General features: G+C 40.8%; 1 protein-coding gene across 11 annotated transcripts in view; it reads right to left on the bottom strand.

Annotated features, from left to right (window-relative positions):
- The window catches only part of Specc1 (sperm antigen with calponin homology and coiled-coil domains 1), a 290,773-nt gene that overhangs the window by 111,348 nt on the left and 163,783 nt on the right, over positions 1 to 15,642 (bottom strand). For all 11 annotated transcript variants that reach the window (XM_074046724.1, XM_074046723.1, XM_074046722.1 and 8 more), the window contains one exon: positions 308 to 1,890. In XM_074046724.1, coding sequence (XP_073902825.1) covers positions 308 to 1,890 — 1,583 coding nt within the window. The remainder of the gene's footprint in view (positions 1 to 307; positions 1,891 to 15,642) is intronic.

Raw genomic sequence — 15,642 nt, 5'->3', positions numbered from 1 at the left:
CAGCCACACCCCAGCCCTATGAGATTCTTTATTACTACATCATACCATGATATAATCTATTACATTCCCACTATACTTTGAACTACCTGTAATCAGAAATTTGGATGTAATCAGAAATGGGGGTGTTTCACCTTTGATTCCCCAGTGCTAATCTGTCTAGAATCTAACAGGTCTTCAGACTAGAATATTGGATTGATGAATGAAATTGACTCAACAAATGATTCTCTTTGCTCTGAGAACTTAAAGGTCAAGGAGAGAAATGCTAACAAGGATGAGCAAATACTGGTAAAGAGATCTCTCTTCTTACCTTGGCTAGCAGGCCTGAAACATGTTTAATTTCACCATTTGCCTTTAACAATTCTTGTCTAAGCTCGGTGCATGACAATTCCAGTTGATCTTTCTCAGCTTGAGCTACTTTCAACATTTCCTGAACTTCGCAGTTGTCTGCTGTCTGCTCCATGGCACTACTGGTCTCCATGGCCTTTTGCTTATCACCCTCCAAATGAGCCTTCAAGGACCCATTCTCCATCTTCAAACCTTCCAAACTAACTCTACATTCTTCCAAAGTTTTGGCCATCACACTATTATTACACCGTTCTAGTTCGAGAAACCCATTCAGTTTTTCATTTTCTTCCTTCAGGTGCTTAATCATATCTAATGCTCCTTGGTTCTCTTCCTCAACCTTCCGTAAGCTGCAAGTCAACTGCTGCTGAATGTTGAGCAGTTTTTCTCTTTCAAAGCGGCTCTTCTCAAGAATATCTGTGCATTTCTGCTCCAGCTCAAAGATTTTTTCTCCTTGGGTGCTGGGCTCTTCATTCTTTACTCGCTCTTGTAAAAGATTGATCAGCTTCTCATTTTCTTGACTTAGTTGCTCTGCCCTCTCTCGATGCTGGTGGAAGGACGTCTCTAAAATTGCCTTCTCATCCACAAGCTTCTCATTCTCAGCTGTCAGTTCCTGCACCATTTGCTGCTGGTCAGATAATTCTTGCAGAGTAGCCTGCAGCTCCTCTGCAGTGCTGTGCTGATTCTCTTCCATCTTTTGTATCTTCTCAGTAAGAGAGGCCAGGGACAGCTCACTCGCATTGTTTGGGGAACTACCAGTGGTAGAACATTTGGAGCTCTTAAAAGGGTTGCTAGTAGAGGACAGGGGCCGAGATGGAGTGTCTGCGGTGATGTGTTCAAAATCAGAGGCGTCCGGTGACAAGGAGGCTTTGGTAACATCACTGCTTGAAGACCCTGATGCCCGTAACACACTTCCATGTGTGTTTCTTTTGTACTCATCAATTTCACTTGACAGCTCATTTCCAGTTGGGCTTCCGAAGCTTGACTCTTGAGTTATGGATGTTGGGCAGCTGCTGTCACCAGTGTGACTTGCTGCCCCTTCTGAATTTGGAGAATGCTCAAGGTAAGTCAGTTTCTCCTTCAAAGCCCGGTTTTCTTCCTCTAGGTCAGCAAGCTCTTTTTGAAAGGTCTTGTTCTTCTCCTCAAGGGCTCTTATCAAGGGTTCTGCATCTCCTGGTGGAGCTGATGTTCCATTTGCACTTGGTTCTGAAGCATCAGTCCCCTCAGTGCTCAGAGCCCTTCTCTCTTTGCACTTCTTTAGTTCACTTCGAAGCCGGTTGATCTCACTATCTTTGGCTTTGGCTTCAGCCAGAAGTTCCCGAACTTGGGACTCAAGCACAGCCTTCTCTCCACCTTCATGTTCTTGCTTGGGTTTTGCAGAAGTGGTCCTCAGGTGCTTAGTAGGGGTGGGGGTGGAAGAGGAGGTTGGACTAGACCCCGATTTCTTCGGGTTGGAGGAACCACGTGGCACAGATCTCTCTCTTGAGGCAGATACTGAAAGTTCCCGTGGAGCTGGAATGCCTGTCCGTTTGGTTGTTGGAACAGCCCCTAAACACAGAAGAAGAAACAAATGAAAAAAAAAAAAAGCAATCACTTGCATAATGAAACCCAAATGACTTCAAAACATATGGATGGTGTGGCTGACACTTCATCCATTTCCTCCTTTTTAAGACAGTCACCCAGTTCCAACTGGGGTTTCTGTACCTCCTTCCACAGCCCTGTATGTTGGGGGAAGCTGACTCCTAGCCTGAGCTACTCAAAACCAATTACAGTTGCTGTGCAAGGCAGGGGCACAAACTGATCTTGATTAAGATCAATGGACACAAGGGAAGGTTTTCAGAACAGGTTGCAAAACATCACTGGGCATCAGTGAGAAAGCACATGGGTGTGGAATGGGTAGCAACCACCTGCCCTCATAAGAGGAAGGTGGGCTTGCAGATGGCAGGAAAGAAGAAGAAAACCAAATTCTAAATGGCATCACTGAGTTGTAAAATCACATCAACCCCGGATGTTGGCCTACTGCTGGTTCTCTAGTGTGAGATAGGGTCATACTAGCCATACATATGCTTCATAAATCATCCTGAATGGAGTTTTCTGTAAATTATAATTTAACACATCTGTATTGATAATGTTGGCAACTAAAAAACAGCCTTTTGACAAAATACAAGTTTATCATACATTTTTCAATAAAACTTGTAGAACATCAGTAACATATTGTGACTGAGCAAATTTTGATTGAGAAATCAGAAGAGGGGCTGTGGATGTAGCTCAGTGATAGAATGCTTGCCTAGCATGTGGAAGGCTCTGGGCTCAATCCTCAGTACTACAATGAAAACAAAAAAAGAAAAGAAGACAACACTACAAAAGAAAGATTGATCTGAACACAATGATCACTTTTCAGGGGAGAGGGGAGAGCCAGTACTGGGGTTTGAACTCAGGGACTCGTGCTTGCTAGGTAGGCACTCTACCACTTCAGCCCTCTTTTATGTTGGGTATTTTTGAGATAGGGTCTCATGAACTATTTGCCTAGGCTGACACAGAATCTTGATCCTCCTGATGTCTGCCTCCTGAGTAGCTAGGATAACAGATGTGAGCCACTGGCACTGGGCAATAATGTATCACTTTTCACATAAGTGGAAATGTTCACTTGTAGTCACAGAAAAAAATGGGATAAAGATGTATTATGCATGTATATGTACCAGTTGTAAATATTAATGGGATTTATACAATAGGGAAATGGCACAGAACTTAGATGTAAGGAATTATTTTTTATTTTCATCTATATCACAGTCAATATAAAAAAAAATCTAGGAGTGGAAGCCCAGACATCAATCTCCTTTATGCTCTGATATTGAAGCCCACTCCAGAGGTTACAGGGAAATGAAAATTCTGGACCTATTTAACACAAAGACCACTAAATGAGTCAAAGCTGACTGACTGCTGAAATGTGTGTGGGGGAGGGTGCAGGATCCCAGAAGTAGTCACCAATCTCTAGATGTCTATAATGTAGGAAGGGGTTATAGGAGAATGTACCCTCAGATGGGAAACAAGTCTGGTGCTAAAACAGGCCCAGAGCCCAGTCTGACCCAGCTACTCTAAACCTACCACCAAGATAGCAAGGAGACTGGAGCAGCAGCTAATCTAAACACCTGCCTCTGAGGTGATGAGGGCAGTGGATAACATCTACTGCAGAGTGCTTACTGCAGACTCCTTTGGAAACTATGACATGATGAAGGCCAAGATGTCATATTAACATACAGAAGCTGTGGTTTTTAAATTAACTTTTTCAAATTAAGCTCCAGGGGTGCTGAGTACTGTAACAGATTTTTACAATGCTTACACATTTAGATGCCTCACTTGCATCATACTAAGTTACTCAATGAAGAAAGGATTTAATTAGTCTTACAAAATGAAGATTAAAATCACTAAGCAATAAAATGTTTTCGTAACACTAGTTCTCTAGAATGTAGTCATCTTGATGAGGGCCACGATAAAAACTGGAAGATAACGGAAGTTCCACCATAACTTGCCTCAAATACCACTAAATTAAGGCTCCCCTCCCTTCATTCCTTCCTTCTTGCCCTCCTCCCTCCCTCCCTTTCTCCCTCTCCTCCTTTCATCATTTGTTGGTTTTGAAGATGGGAAGAACCCAAATAGAACAGCACATCAACTCTGTCTACAGTTTAACTCCCTTTTACTGCCAAATTTTGGTATGGTCTCCTTAGAATTGTTACCTATGCTTTATCTAAACTACTTAGAATCTATTTAGACAGCAAACCAGTTTATTTATGAAATACATCTAGTTGTGTATGAAATACACAATGCAGTTGTATTTTTATTACATATGCTCTTTTTTTAAAACTACATCTCTTTGTTTTCTAAGGCTCTTCCTATCTCTGTATTCATCATTTTCAGCAACTACAAGGAGCAGAGGTTATGTTTAGAGAGCTGCTGAAATTCATTGTCAAACCAAACTGATGCTGATGCTTGGCTACTCTCACCCTGTGAGTACCTGCATGTCCAATGAGACACACCTCATTGGGGCACTCAAAGGAACAAGTCAAGTAGCAGTGGTCCTGAGCTCCTGAAGTAGCCAACTAGAAGGTGCCTACCCCACAGAGTCTCCTTCAAGTACAGACAATCCGTGACTCAGGATGACACAAAAGCATTATCCATACAATTATTCATAAAAACATTCTATTTCCCTTTCTTAGCACAGGATTCACTAAATTAGCAACATTTAAATAACACTTTTGATATAAGTGGAAATGTAATCCCAGCTCTCAGGTGGCTGAGGCAGGAAGAGCAAGAGTTTGAGGTCACCTAAGCAACACAGTGAGACTCTGTGTCAAAAAAAAAAAAGTTTAAATTAAAAACAGGAGGGGAAAATACTGTCACAACAATATCCAAGAGATAAGGGGGTGAAAAAATATATCTTCTCAGAGAACAAAAAGTAAATTTAAAATAGCCATAGCAGGATTGGGGGTGTAGCTCACCTAGCATGTGCCAGATCCTGGGTTTCATACCCAGCACTGGAAAAGAAAAGAAAAAAGAAAAATGGGAAGAAATGGAAAGGGAGAGGAGGGGAGGGAAGGGAAAAGGAGATGAGAATGAAAATTCACATCCACAAAACTGCTGCCTCGCTTCCTCACCACAAAAGAAGGCACCCTTTAGTTTCTAAGAACCTAAACTACCTGGATTTTTTGTTTAACCATCACTCTTCATAAATTCTTTTCTCAAAGACTTCCAATAATTTCTTAAATTTTCAAAGCAACCATCTGGACTTTTCAGTGGCCACTAAATTCTTTCCCCCTTTCCTTTTTTCCTGCCTGTCAGAGGTGCCCATCATTTCTCTGGTTCTGCAATTCTGGGCACTTCAAATCATATCTAAAACCTCCTTCCCCTTTCTTTCTCTCTCTTTTTTTTTTTTTTTTGGTGGGACTGGTGTTTGAACTTGGCAAAGGAGGTACTCTACCTCTTGAGCTACACCCCAGTTCATTGTGCTCTGGTTATTGTGGAGATGGGAGTCTCATGAACTATTTGCCTGGGCTGGCCTTGAACCTTGATCCTCCTGGTCTCCACATCCTAATTACCTAGAATTACAGGCGTGAGCCACTGGCATCTGGCTCCCCTTTCTTCTTGCAACCAACCAGCTGGCTGTTAACCTCATCAGCAGTTGTTTCTTTTTAATGTTCCCAGATTATTCCTTTCATTTTGGTCTGACTCTACTTCAGGTCCTCAGAATACACTACCTAAACTTCTGAAACTGCTTTTTCCCTGGTCTTCCTCATTCCAGCCTCTCCTATCCTGGGATCAACTGGATTAATATCACATAAGTATCTTGTTTATGCTTCTGTTGTAGGATCTGTGTTTTTACTCCAGGTTACATCAACGTCAGAACTTCTGCTTGTAGCTTCCAAGGCAATGTACAATCTTGTCCCAGTCAATGTATCCAACCCCATTCACCTTTCCTTTCCTTGGCCCTCACACACCCAGTTCACTGCAGTCAGCACCCTCAATACCCCCAACCGCCTGTGACTTGAAATTCTCTTTCCACTGGATGCTTCAGAATAGCATTTAAGCATGTGTCACTCTCTCCACCTGAAAATGAAAAAAGTCTAGAATCCTTATCTTCTTCCTGCTGCTAAATACCTGATTGATCTCTTACTTCTCATAGCAAAACCCTCATAGAAGTTACTGGTTGTCTTCATTTTTTCCCTTTTCACTTATACTTCCATCTACTCCTGTTACTTGACCAAAACTCATCTACTGAAGTCATTGGTGACATCAATGCAATGACACTTTCAACCCTCTCAGCAGAGTTAGCACAATTCCTTCTTTTTAGATTGATTTTTTAAACCGACAGAGAAAAACTGTATATATTTATGTGTACAACATGATGCTGTAATATATGTACACATTGAGAAATAGCTAAATAATTAATATATGCATTACTTCATACACTTTTTTATGATGAAACACTTAAAATCTCCTGCCTTAGCAAATTTTAGTATGTATAATACACTGTTATTACCTAGAGTCATCATGTTACCCAATGGAGCTTTGACTTTTTCTTCCTAACTGAAATTTTATATCCTTTGGCCAATACTTCCCTAGACCCTCCCCTCAAGCTCAGTCCTTGATAACCACTGTTCTACTCTCTATTTCTATGAGATTAGCTTTTTCAAATTCCACATTTAATTGAAATTATGCAGTATTTATCTTTAGTGCTGACTTATTTCACTTAGCAAAATGTCCTTCAGGTTGCAAGTGACAGACTGCCTTCTTTTTAAAGGCTGAAGAGTACTGTTTGTAATATGCATCACACTTGGTTTTTCCTCTCAACCACTGATGGACATTTAGGTTGCTTCCATTTATTGTGAATTGTGCTGCATTGAACATGGAAGTGCATACAGATCTTCAACACACTGATTTCATGTCTTTGGTATACATACCCACAAGTGGGATTGCTGGATCATGCGGTAGTTTTATACTGATTTTTTGACAGATTGATTGTGATACTGGGGACTGAACCTAGAGCCTGGTGCATGCTAGAAAAATGCTCTACATTTGAACTAAACCCATGGGCCTTTTGTTTTTGAGATAAGGCCATACTACCTTTTTGTCTGGGCTAGATTCAAACTCAAGATCCTCTTGTCTCCACCTCCCAGGGTAGAATCATCATGCCCAGCTATTTTTCTTTTTTGAGGAACTTCCATACTGTTCTCCATAGATTGCTTCCTTCTTTTTTTGAAACACTCCTTTGGTATCATGCTTTCCTAGCTATCCTCTTACCTCAGCAGCCACTGCCTATCTCCCTTCTTTGTAGTCTCCTCCTTCCTCCACATTTTACTTGCTAGAATATTTCAGACATGGTCCTTTTAAAATCTATCTTTCTCTCTCTCTTTTTTTGGGGGGTGGGCAATACTGGGGTTTGACCTCAGGGCCTCATGCTTGCCAAGCAGGCACCACTTGAACCACAGCACCCCTTTTTGTTTCAGTTATTTTTTGAATAGGTTCTCATGTCTATGCTTAGACCAGTCTGGACTGTGATCCTTCTATTTATACTTCTTGAGTAACTGGGATGACAGGTATGTGCCACAAAGCAAATAAGAGTAAAAATCATTTTCAACCTAGAACTCTAAACCCATCTGAATTATAGATCAATCACGGCATTAAAAATCCATTTTAAAGTGTGCAAAGACTCAGAAAAATAAACTGTCAATACTCTTTCTAACAAAGTTATTTGAAGGCATGCTCCAGCAAAACAAGGAACTAAACCAATGAGGAAGATGATAAGTGATCTAGGAAGTAGTTGTTCCATCACTGGAAAATATATCTGGAAAAAAAGTCTGTACTGGTTAAAGAGGACAAAGTGCCACTGAAGGAACATTTTTTTCAAAGAACAACTGATTGAAGAATATGAAAAAAATAATATAATAAAAATAGTGAAAAGACAAGAAATTTCATAAACATAAGGAATGGGTAACACAGGTGACAAAACTGTAACACTGTAATAAAACTACAGGGAAGAATATATATGTTGTCACCCTAACATCTATACTATAGAAATTGGCCTATACACAGAGCATGCAAGAATATTTACTAGAACATTTGAATATTATCATCCTTGGCAGAAAGGATAGTAGCAATAATATCTACACTTATGTTACAAAAGGAGAGCCAGATGCTATATATAAGACATAAGGATGAAATACATCATTAAAACCAAAGTGATAGCCAGGAAAAGAACTAAAAACAGTGATATTACATTGGGAGAAAGTGCCAGGTTAAGAGTTAACTCCTTGTGTGATAGCAGGAGTCAACAAATGTGTAAATTTGAAAAACTAAACAATAGCAATGTTAAGAAAACAAAAAGACAAGCCACAGACTGGGAGAAAATATTTGCAAATGACATATCAGATAAAGAACTGTTAAATAAAATATATAAAGAACTCTTAAAGTCAACAATGAGAAAACAAACAACCTGATTAAAAATAGGCAAAATATATGAATAGATGCCTCACCCAACCAAGATACACAGATGGAAGATGAGCATATGAAAAGCTGGTCAATATCACATGTCATTAGGGAACTGCAAATTAAAACAACTGTGATATTGTCAATTACAATGGCTAAAATCTCACATACTGACAATACCAAGAGCTGACAAGGATGTGGAACAGTAGGAATTCTCATTCATTGTTGGCAGGTAGATAAAATGATTGCCACTTTGGAAGAAAGTTTGGTGTTTTCTTACAAAACTAAGCATATTTATACAATCCAACAATCATGCTGTTGATTTAACCAAATAATGTTTTATCCACACACATACAAGAAAGTATATTTAGATGTTTCTAGTAGCTTTACTCATAACTGCCAAAACTTGGAAGCAATCAAAATGTCCTACAGTAGATGAATAGATAAACTGTTGCATTGGTTGTGTTAGTCAGTTGTCACTGTAACAAATACCTAAGATGATCAACTTATTAAGCCAGAAAATATTCATTTTGGCTCAAGTTTCAGTCTATGATTGTTTGGCCCATTGCTTTTGGCCTGTGGTAATATATCATGGAGGGAGCACACGGCAGAGCAAAACCATTTATCTTATGGCCAGGAAGCAAGAGAGAGAGGAAGAGAATAGGTCCCACAATCACCTTCGGGGTGCACCCCCAGTGACTTGAAGACCTTCTATTAAGCTCTACTTTTTAAAGTTTCCAATAATCTGGGGACCAAGCCTTTAACACATAGGCTGTTGGGGGACACTTATCCAAATCATTAGCACAAGCCACGAGAAGTCACAGAAGAACCTTATAGGTGCATATTACTAAGTGAAAGGAGCCATCTGAAAGGGGTTACACAAATGACATTCTGGAAAAGTAAAACCATGGTGACAGTAAAAAGATCAGTGGTTACCAGGGTTACCAGGGGTTAGGAGGGATGGAGGGATGAAGAGATAGAGTACCGAGGATTTTAGGGCAGTGAAAATACTCTGCATGATACTAGAATGGTGGGTGAATGTCATGTTAGATTTGTCCAAACTTATAGAATGTAAACTATGGACTCTGGGTGATAAAGATGTGTCAAAGTCAGTCTGGTAAGTGATGCTGATAATGGGGGAGGCTGTGTGAGTTTGGGGGCAAGGAGGAATAGACAAATGCTATTGTTTGCTCGATTTTGTTGTGCTTAAAATAGATCTAAGATATAAAGTGTGTATGTGTGTATTTTTTAAGGCAGTATAAGCATAATCAAGTAGCTACTTTGAGAAGAGGGACAAGAAATGAAAAAGGAGCCAGGTATTGTGGTTCATGTCTGCAATCCCAGCACTCGGGAGGCTGAGGCAGGAGGATTGTGTGTTTGAGGTCAGCCTAGGCTACATAGTGAGACTCTGCCTCAAGAAACACTCCTCCTCCTGCCCTCCCCACACCATCCCCCACAAAAAAAAAAAAAAGAAACAAGAAAGGGTAGGGCAGATTGTTTTCACAAGCTCCTTGTACTAGTTCATATTTTTAACTTGTCCATCTACTACTCCAACAATAAAAATTAAGAAAAAGCAATGTGAATGTTTGTGAGTACAGTGTGGAAGCAGGAGGTCAGCATGACGTTGGTTTTATAGGCAGCACTGATCCTTTGGACTTAAAACAAATGAGATAAAAAGTTTGAGGCAATTCAGCAAGCAGGAGCTCTGCCATAAGGAACCAAGTCTGTTATCACACCTTGGAGCCCCACCTTGACTATGTGGAAAGGAGTTTTTTTTTTTTTTTTTTTTGTGGATAGTCTTGGGGCAACCTCAACACTGTGCTTTCTAGAGAGTCACACAATCTTATATGAAAGTTAATGAAAACTCTCTTCGCAAATCAAACAGAGGAAGAAACACAGAAGGGTCCTACCTCATCCAAATGACCCAAATTACTTGCTCACTTTGCTTCCTGTGTTAAAAGCAAACAGTGGCATCAACATTTAGAGATGGTCTTTGTGAAGAGATAAATGTCTGCATTTCATCTCCTTAAAAAAAATTGCAAAATTAATTCACACTCTGCTAGTTCAGCAACTTGGGTTAGAAATTACGATACTTGTAAATCTACGTGCTCCTCTTCCCCACATATTCATGTTGCACCACAGGCACTAAGAACAGTGCTGCAGAACAGGGGTCCAACAAAGCTTATGAACAAAAGACCCCTAACACTCAGAAGAGGCTCAGGCCTGAAGCAGACACAGTGACTGCTCTGTGCTGGGTTCTGGGCAGGAGACTAGGGGACACAAAGCTGCAGTGTTTCCGAGGAGAGATAATGGTGGTCGGACCACTTCTCACAGGCGGCCCACACAGCCGGCTGCAGTTAGTCCTCTCCAGAAGCCAAATGCAAAATGGTCTGGAAGGGCAGCTACCAAAGTGCAAAAGTTTGAAAAGTGAAAGCAGGCGAGGACCAGAGGAACACCCCAGCATTCACTCTGCACACAGTGTCAGCCTCACTGCCTAACTTCAGAGCTTGGCACCTCTGAACAGAAGCTCTGAGCATTGTGGGAAAAGAAAGCCCATGGTCTCCAGGCAGCAAACACTGAGAATGAGGAGTTGCTGAGGGCAGTGGGGCTTTAGTGAATGAAAAGGTCCACCTCTCCTTGCACAGTCTTACTTTCCTGAGAGATGGGGAAAGCTCAAGTTCCAGGTTTATGAGGGTTTATGGAGGTAGATCTATCTAGTCTAGATAGAGTGGAGCTGTCTCCTGACAATTCTACACTTGGCTCAGCTATAGCTTAATCTGTTGGAGCTCAATGAGAAACTTCTAAGTTCCACTGTTAAAGATATTAAGTTCACCTGAGAATTAGAGGGCCTAGGCCCACAGAATTCTACTTACTTTGATTAACATCATTTTTAGATGTTTAGTTTTTTAAACCACCCAAGGGTCAAAACATACAAAGAACTTTAAGGAATCACCTATATTCCTTAAATTGGAGTCTACTATGTAGAAAATGATAATAGCATTTTACATTTATGCAGTGATAAGGATCAAACCCAGGGCCTTGCTCATGCTAGGCAAGAACTTTACCACTGAGCTGAATCTGCAAACTAGTGGCTTTGGTTTTCAAACCATTTTCACACATATTCACCATTTCAAACCATTTTCACACATATTTGAGCTCACAAAAATCAACTGGCAAAAGCATTATTATTATTATTATTATTATTATTATTATTATCAGAGTCTCAAAGTCTTACTATGTTGTTCTAGACTGGCTTGAACTCCTGAGGTCAAAGCAATTCTCCTGCCTCAGCCTCCCAAGTAGCTGCAACCACAAGCATGCTCCACTGTGCCCAGCTTTCAACAAAAGTATTACTACCATCATTTTACAGATAAGGAAACTGAGGTTTCTTGGTTTATCCAAGGGTCACTTAGTAAGTTAAGTCTTCTGATGCCTTAAGGAAGTACAAAATAATGTTATTTCAGAACGGGGAGAAATGCCTCATGTAGCTTGGGTTTTCACAATTAGTATCAGTGGCACCTAACTTCTGTTGCTATTTACTAAACTGTCATGTTCCAGTTACTATTGAATACTGTCAGTGAAAGAGAACCCAGCGTCAAGCCCTTCCAATGTTAAAACAGCTCACACAGCTGGACAATTCTGCTGTATAAAAAGCTGAATTCTGCCCTCATTAACATGCACTCACTGGTTCCAGTTCTGAAACAATCTGGAACCACAAAGAACAAACTGATTGGCTCTTCCACATGACATCTGAGTATCTGAAGGCAGCTTTGTTTCCACTGCTCTTCTATTCTTCACTCAAAGCATTCCTCATTCTCCCCACAAGCCTCACAGGACCTGGGGTCCATTCACTAGACGAACTGCCTAGACATCTTTTGACTTACCAAGATCCCTCTGAAACATTATCCAGAATCTCAAAATGCTTCAGATATGCTCTCGAAGAGTTAAGAATTGCTGGATTGCAACAGAAAACACAATTCAATCTTGCAACAATACAAAGAGAAGATTTTTGACTGGTGCAACTGAAAGTATATCATCAGGTAAAAACTTCAGGTCTGGCTCAACCAAAAGATGTCCTCTGGGTCAATTTCTCTCCATCTCTTGCTTCTGCCTACCTCCCCAGATCACCTGGCAGTGTAGTTGTTCCAGAGGCTCTAAGCCTGACATCAAACCCCATCAAATTCAGGGGAGAGAGATAATTGTCTCCTGGACACCCCAACGTATATTCCCCATTCTCATTCTGATTAGGTCTGAACCATCTTTGACTCACTGGGGCCAATAGTGCTGATCCACTTACAAGTAGGAAAATGAGTTATCAAAGGAAAATTCCTAGAAGATGAGGGAAGTAGAGGTTCGGAAGTCAAACAAACAGCATTCAAATGTGGTCTGACCAATGCTGTGTCAGTTCTCTGGCAGAGTATACTAGTATAGTAATACAGAAGATGGCCATGCAGCCTTTTTGGCTGGTTTGTTTTCAAGTGGTTTATCATATACTAGTATGATAAAAGTCCCCTTTTAGCTGTGATTTTGTTTTCCATGGTTTCAGTCACCCATGGTTCAAAAATATTAACTGGAAAATTTCAGAAATAAAAGTTTTAAATTGTTCACCATGAAATCCCCCCACTATCTTACTCTATCTTTCTGGAAACATGACTCATTCCTTTGTCTAGTACAGTTATGCTGCATAAGCTACCTTAAGGTCTCTGCTCCTGCAAATAAGGAGTTGTGTGGTAGGTACACTAGTCCCTGCTTACCTGTGGGGTATACATTCTAAAACCTTCAGTGGGTGCTTGAAACCACAGATACTCCTGAACCCTATATATGCTGCTTTTTCCTTACACATACACTCCTATGATGGTCTAATTTGTAACTTATGCACAGTAAGTGATTTAAGTAAAAATAAAACAGAACAATTGTGATAATATACTATAATAAAAGCTGTGAATGTGCTCTCTTTCAAAATCTTCCTTTTTTTTTTTTTTGGTGGCACTGAGGTTTGAACTCAGGGTCTCATGCTTTCGAGGGAGGTGCTCTTACCACTCTGCCAGTCCTGTCTCAAAATCCTATACTGTACTCACCTTTCTTGTGATAGTGTGAGATGATATAAGGCCTTCGCGATGAGGTGAAGTGAGGAGAATGATGCAGACATGGTGACACAGTGCTCTCCTGCCATGTAAGAGTTACCTGAACATAAATGGTCAATCTGATAACCAAGACACCTACTAAGTGACTAATGAGAGGATAGCTTATACAACATGGCTACACTAGACAAAGGAATGACTGATGTTCTGGGCAAGATGCAGTAAGATACTGGAAGATTTCATGGTGAGCAATTTAAAACTTATGAATTGTTTACTTCTGGAATTTTCCAGTTAACAGTTTTGGACCATGAGTGACTGGTACCATGGAAAGCAAAACCACAGATAAAGGGGGAATTACTGTGTAGTAAACTAGTTGAAAACAAACCAACCAAAAGACTTTAGGCCCCAGAAAGCAATATTAGGCAACAATTTAAAAGGAAAATTATGCTAACTGTGTAGCGTGTATTGTATATGTGTAACACTTAAAAGGAATGTTAACGGGGGCGGGGGAAGGAACCAAATTTTAAGACTACAGTGATTGGTACTAGGCCAGCATTTTTGGGCACGATGGGCACTGGAGTGGATTCTGAAAAGGCTCTCCTAACATGTCATTACAGCTGAGTTGCTGTTTATTAAACCCTTGCATCTAGTTACCATTGCTTGAGAACAAGTTTCCCCATGACTTCCAGCTTAACAGAACCATTCTTATTTTCTCTTGATTTTGTACTTCAGGAATTTGGAAAGAGCTTGGCTAGGCTATTCTTGCTTAGATGGTCTCAGGTGGCTGCAGTCTGATGTGGGCTGGGCTTGAAGTCATCTGGAGCTGTGGCTGGGGTAGACACCCTGGCTGGCTCACTCACATGGGTCAGGTGGAGCTCAGCTGGGCTGTCCATGGGAGCACTTTGCGGCAGCCTCTCTGGTGTGGGGTCTCACAGACTCCTTACAGGATAGCTCAGGGCCTCAGGGGCAGGTTCTCCTGCAAGCAGGAATAGTTGCATGACCTTCCTGTCTCAGCAGTCACACTGAGTTCCTTCTCCCTTATTTGACCTGCTGAGGCAGTCCTCAGCCTGCCCAGATTGCACATGCACATCCTCCATGGAAGCAGTGGTGAGGTTAGACTGTAGAAGGGTATGTGGGCTGGGAAGCAGAGTCATAGTCATCTCTGGAAGACGTAATCCGTCACAGCTCAGCAGGCTGACAGGACAGATTTTTATCTCACAAAGGCATCCAACGTGTGCCTCAATTTCCCAGAATGATGCCTGCATAACTGAAATGTCCAGACATGAAAGTCAATGTGGACTCTACTGACTACTGTCCAACCCCAAATAGTGAAAGACTTAATAGTAAAGTCACCATTGAGTCCCCTCCTTGGTAATTATAGGACTGTCCATGTCCCGCACCCTTTAGGGCCAGCTGGTCCCATTTCTTGACTCCAGTGCAAAGGAGGCAAAAATATGATTAAGAAATATTTTGTTGCTTCACCACATTTTTCAAAATCAAGCTCTAAGGTGGGTAAAAAATATGTTCAGCACTTTATCAAAGAACGAATACAATAATCTTTCCTCTACCTTGACTTACTTTATTAGTATTTCAAAATTTAAAAATAACAAAACCAGTCTCCTCTTGTGCAGAACATGTATTGTACCAAATATCTTATAACTCTTTTTAAACCCTATGCAGTTGAGCACAGTACTACATGCCTATAGTCCCAGCTACTGGGAAGACTGGGGTAAGAGGACCATCTGAGCCCAGGACTTTGAGACCAGTATGGGCTACATATTAAGACCCCTGATTCAATGAAACAAAACAAACAGAACAAAAGTTGTACACAATAGTTTTTACATATTTTACCAAGGAGGAAACTGAGGCACAATTAGGTCAGATAACTTGCTCAAGTTTACACACCTCGAGCTGGGATTCAAAGCCAGGAAATGTTAGCTCCAAAGTTCATAATATTGATCAGTAAGCTCTCCATCCACCCGTGCACATGGAAAGAATACATGATCTTTCTAAAAGCAAGATAACCAAAATCCCCTACCTGTCTGCAGTGATCACTACGAACATCCCAGAAAGAATGCATTCTTCCAAGACTCTCATATTGATACAAACATGCCTAGACTTATCTGAGATCACTACACAGCATTTATGACATACAGCTGTGAACATCCCTTTGCAAAGTATATGTTATTCTAACCTAGTTATAGCCTTCCAGAGCAGTGCAAATAGATCTAACTTGTTC

The sequence above is a fragment of the Castor canadensis genome, chromosome 11 (assembly GCF_047511655.1).
Source record: "Castor canadensis chromosome 11, mCasCan1.hap1v2, whole genome shotgun sequence".
Lineage (NCBI taxonomy): Eukaryota > Metazoa > Chordata > Mammalia > Rodentia > Castoridae > Castor > Castor canadensis.
This window is presented reverse-complemented; position numbering and strand designations above follow the sequence as displayed.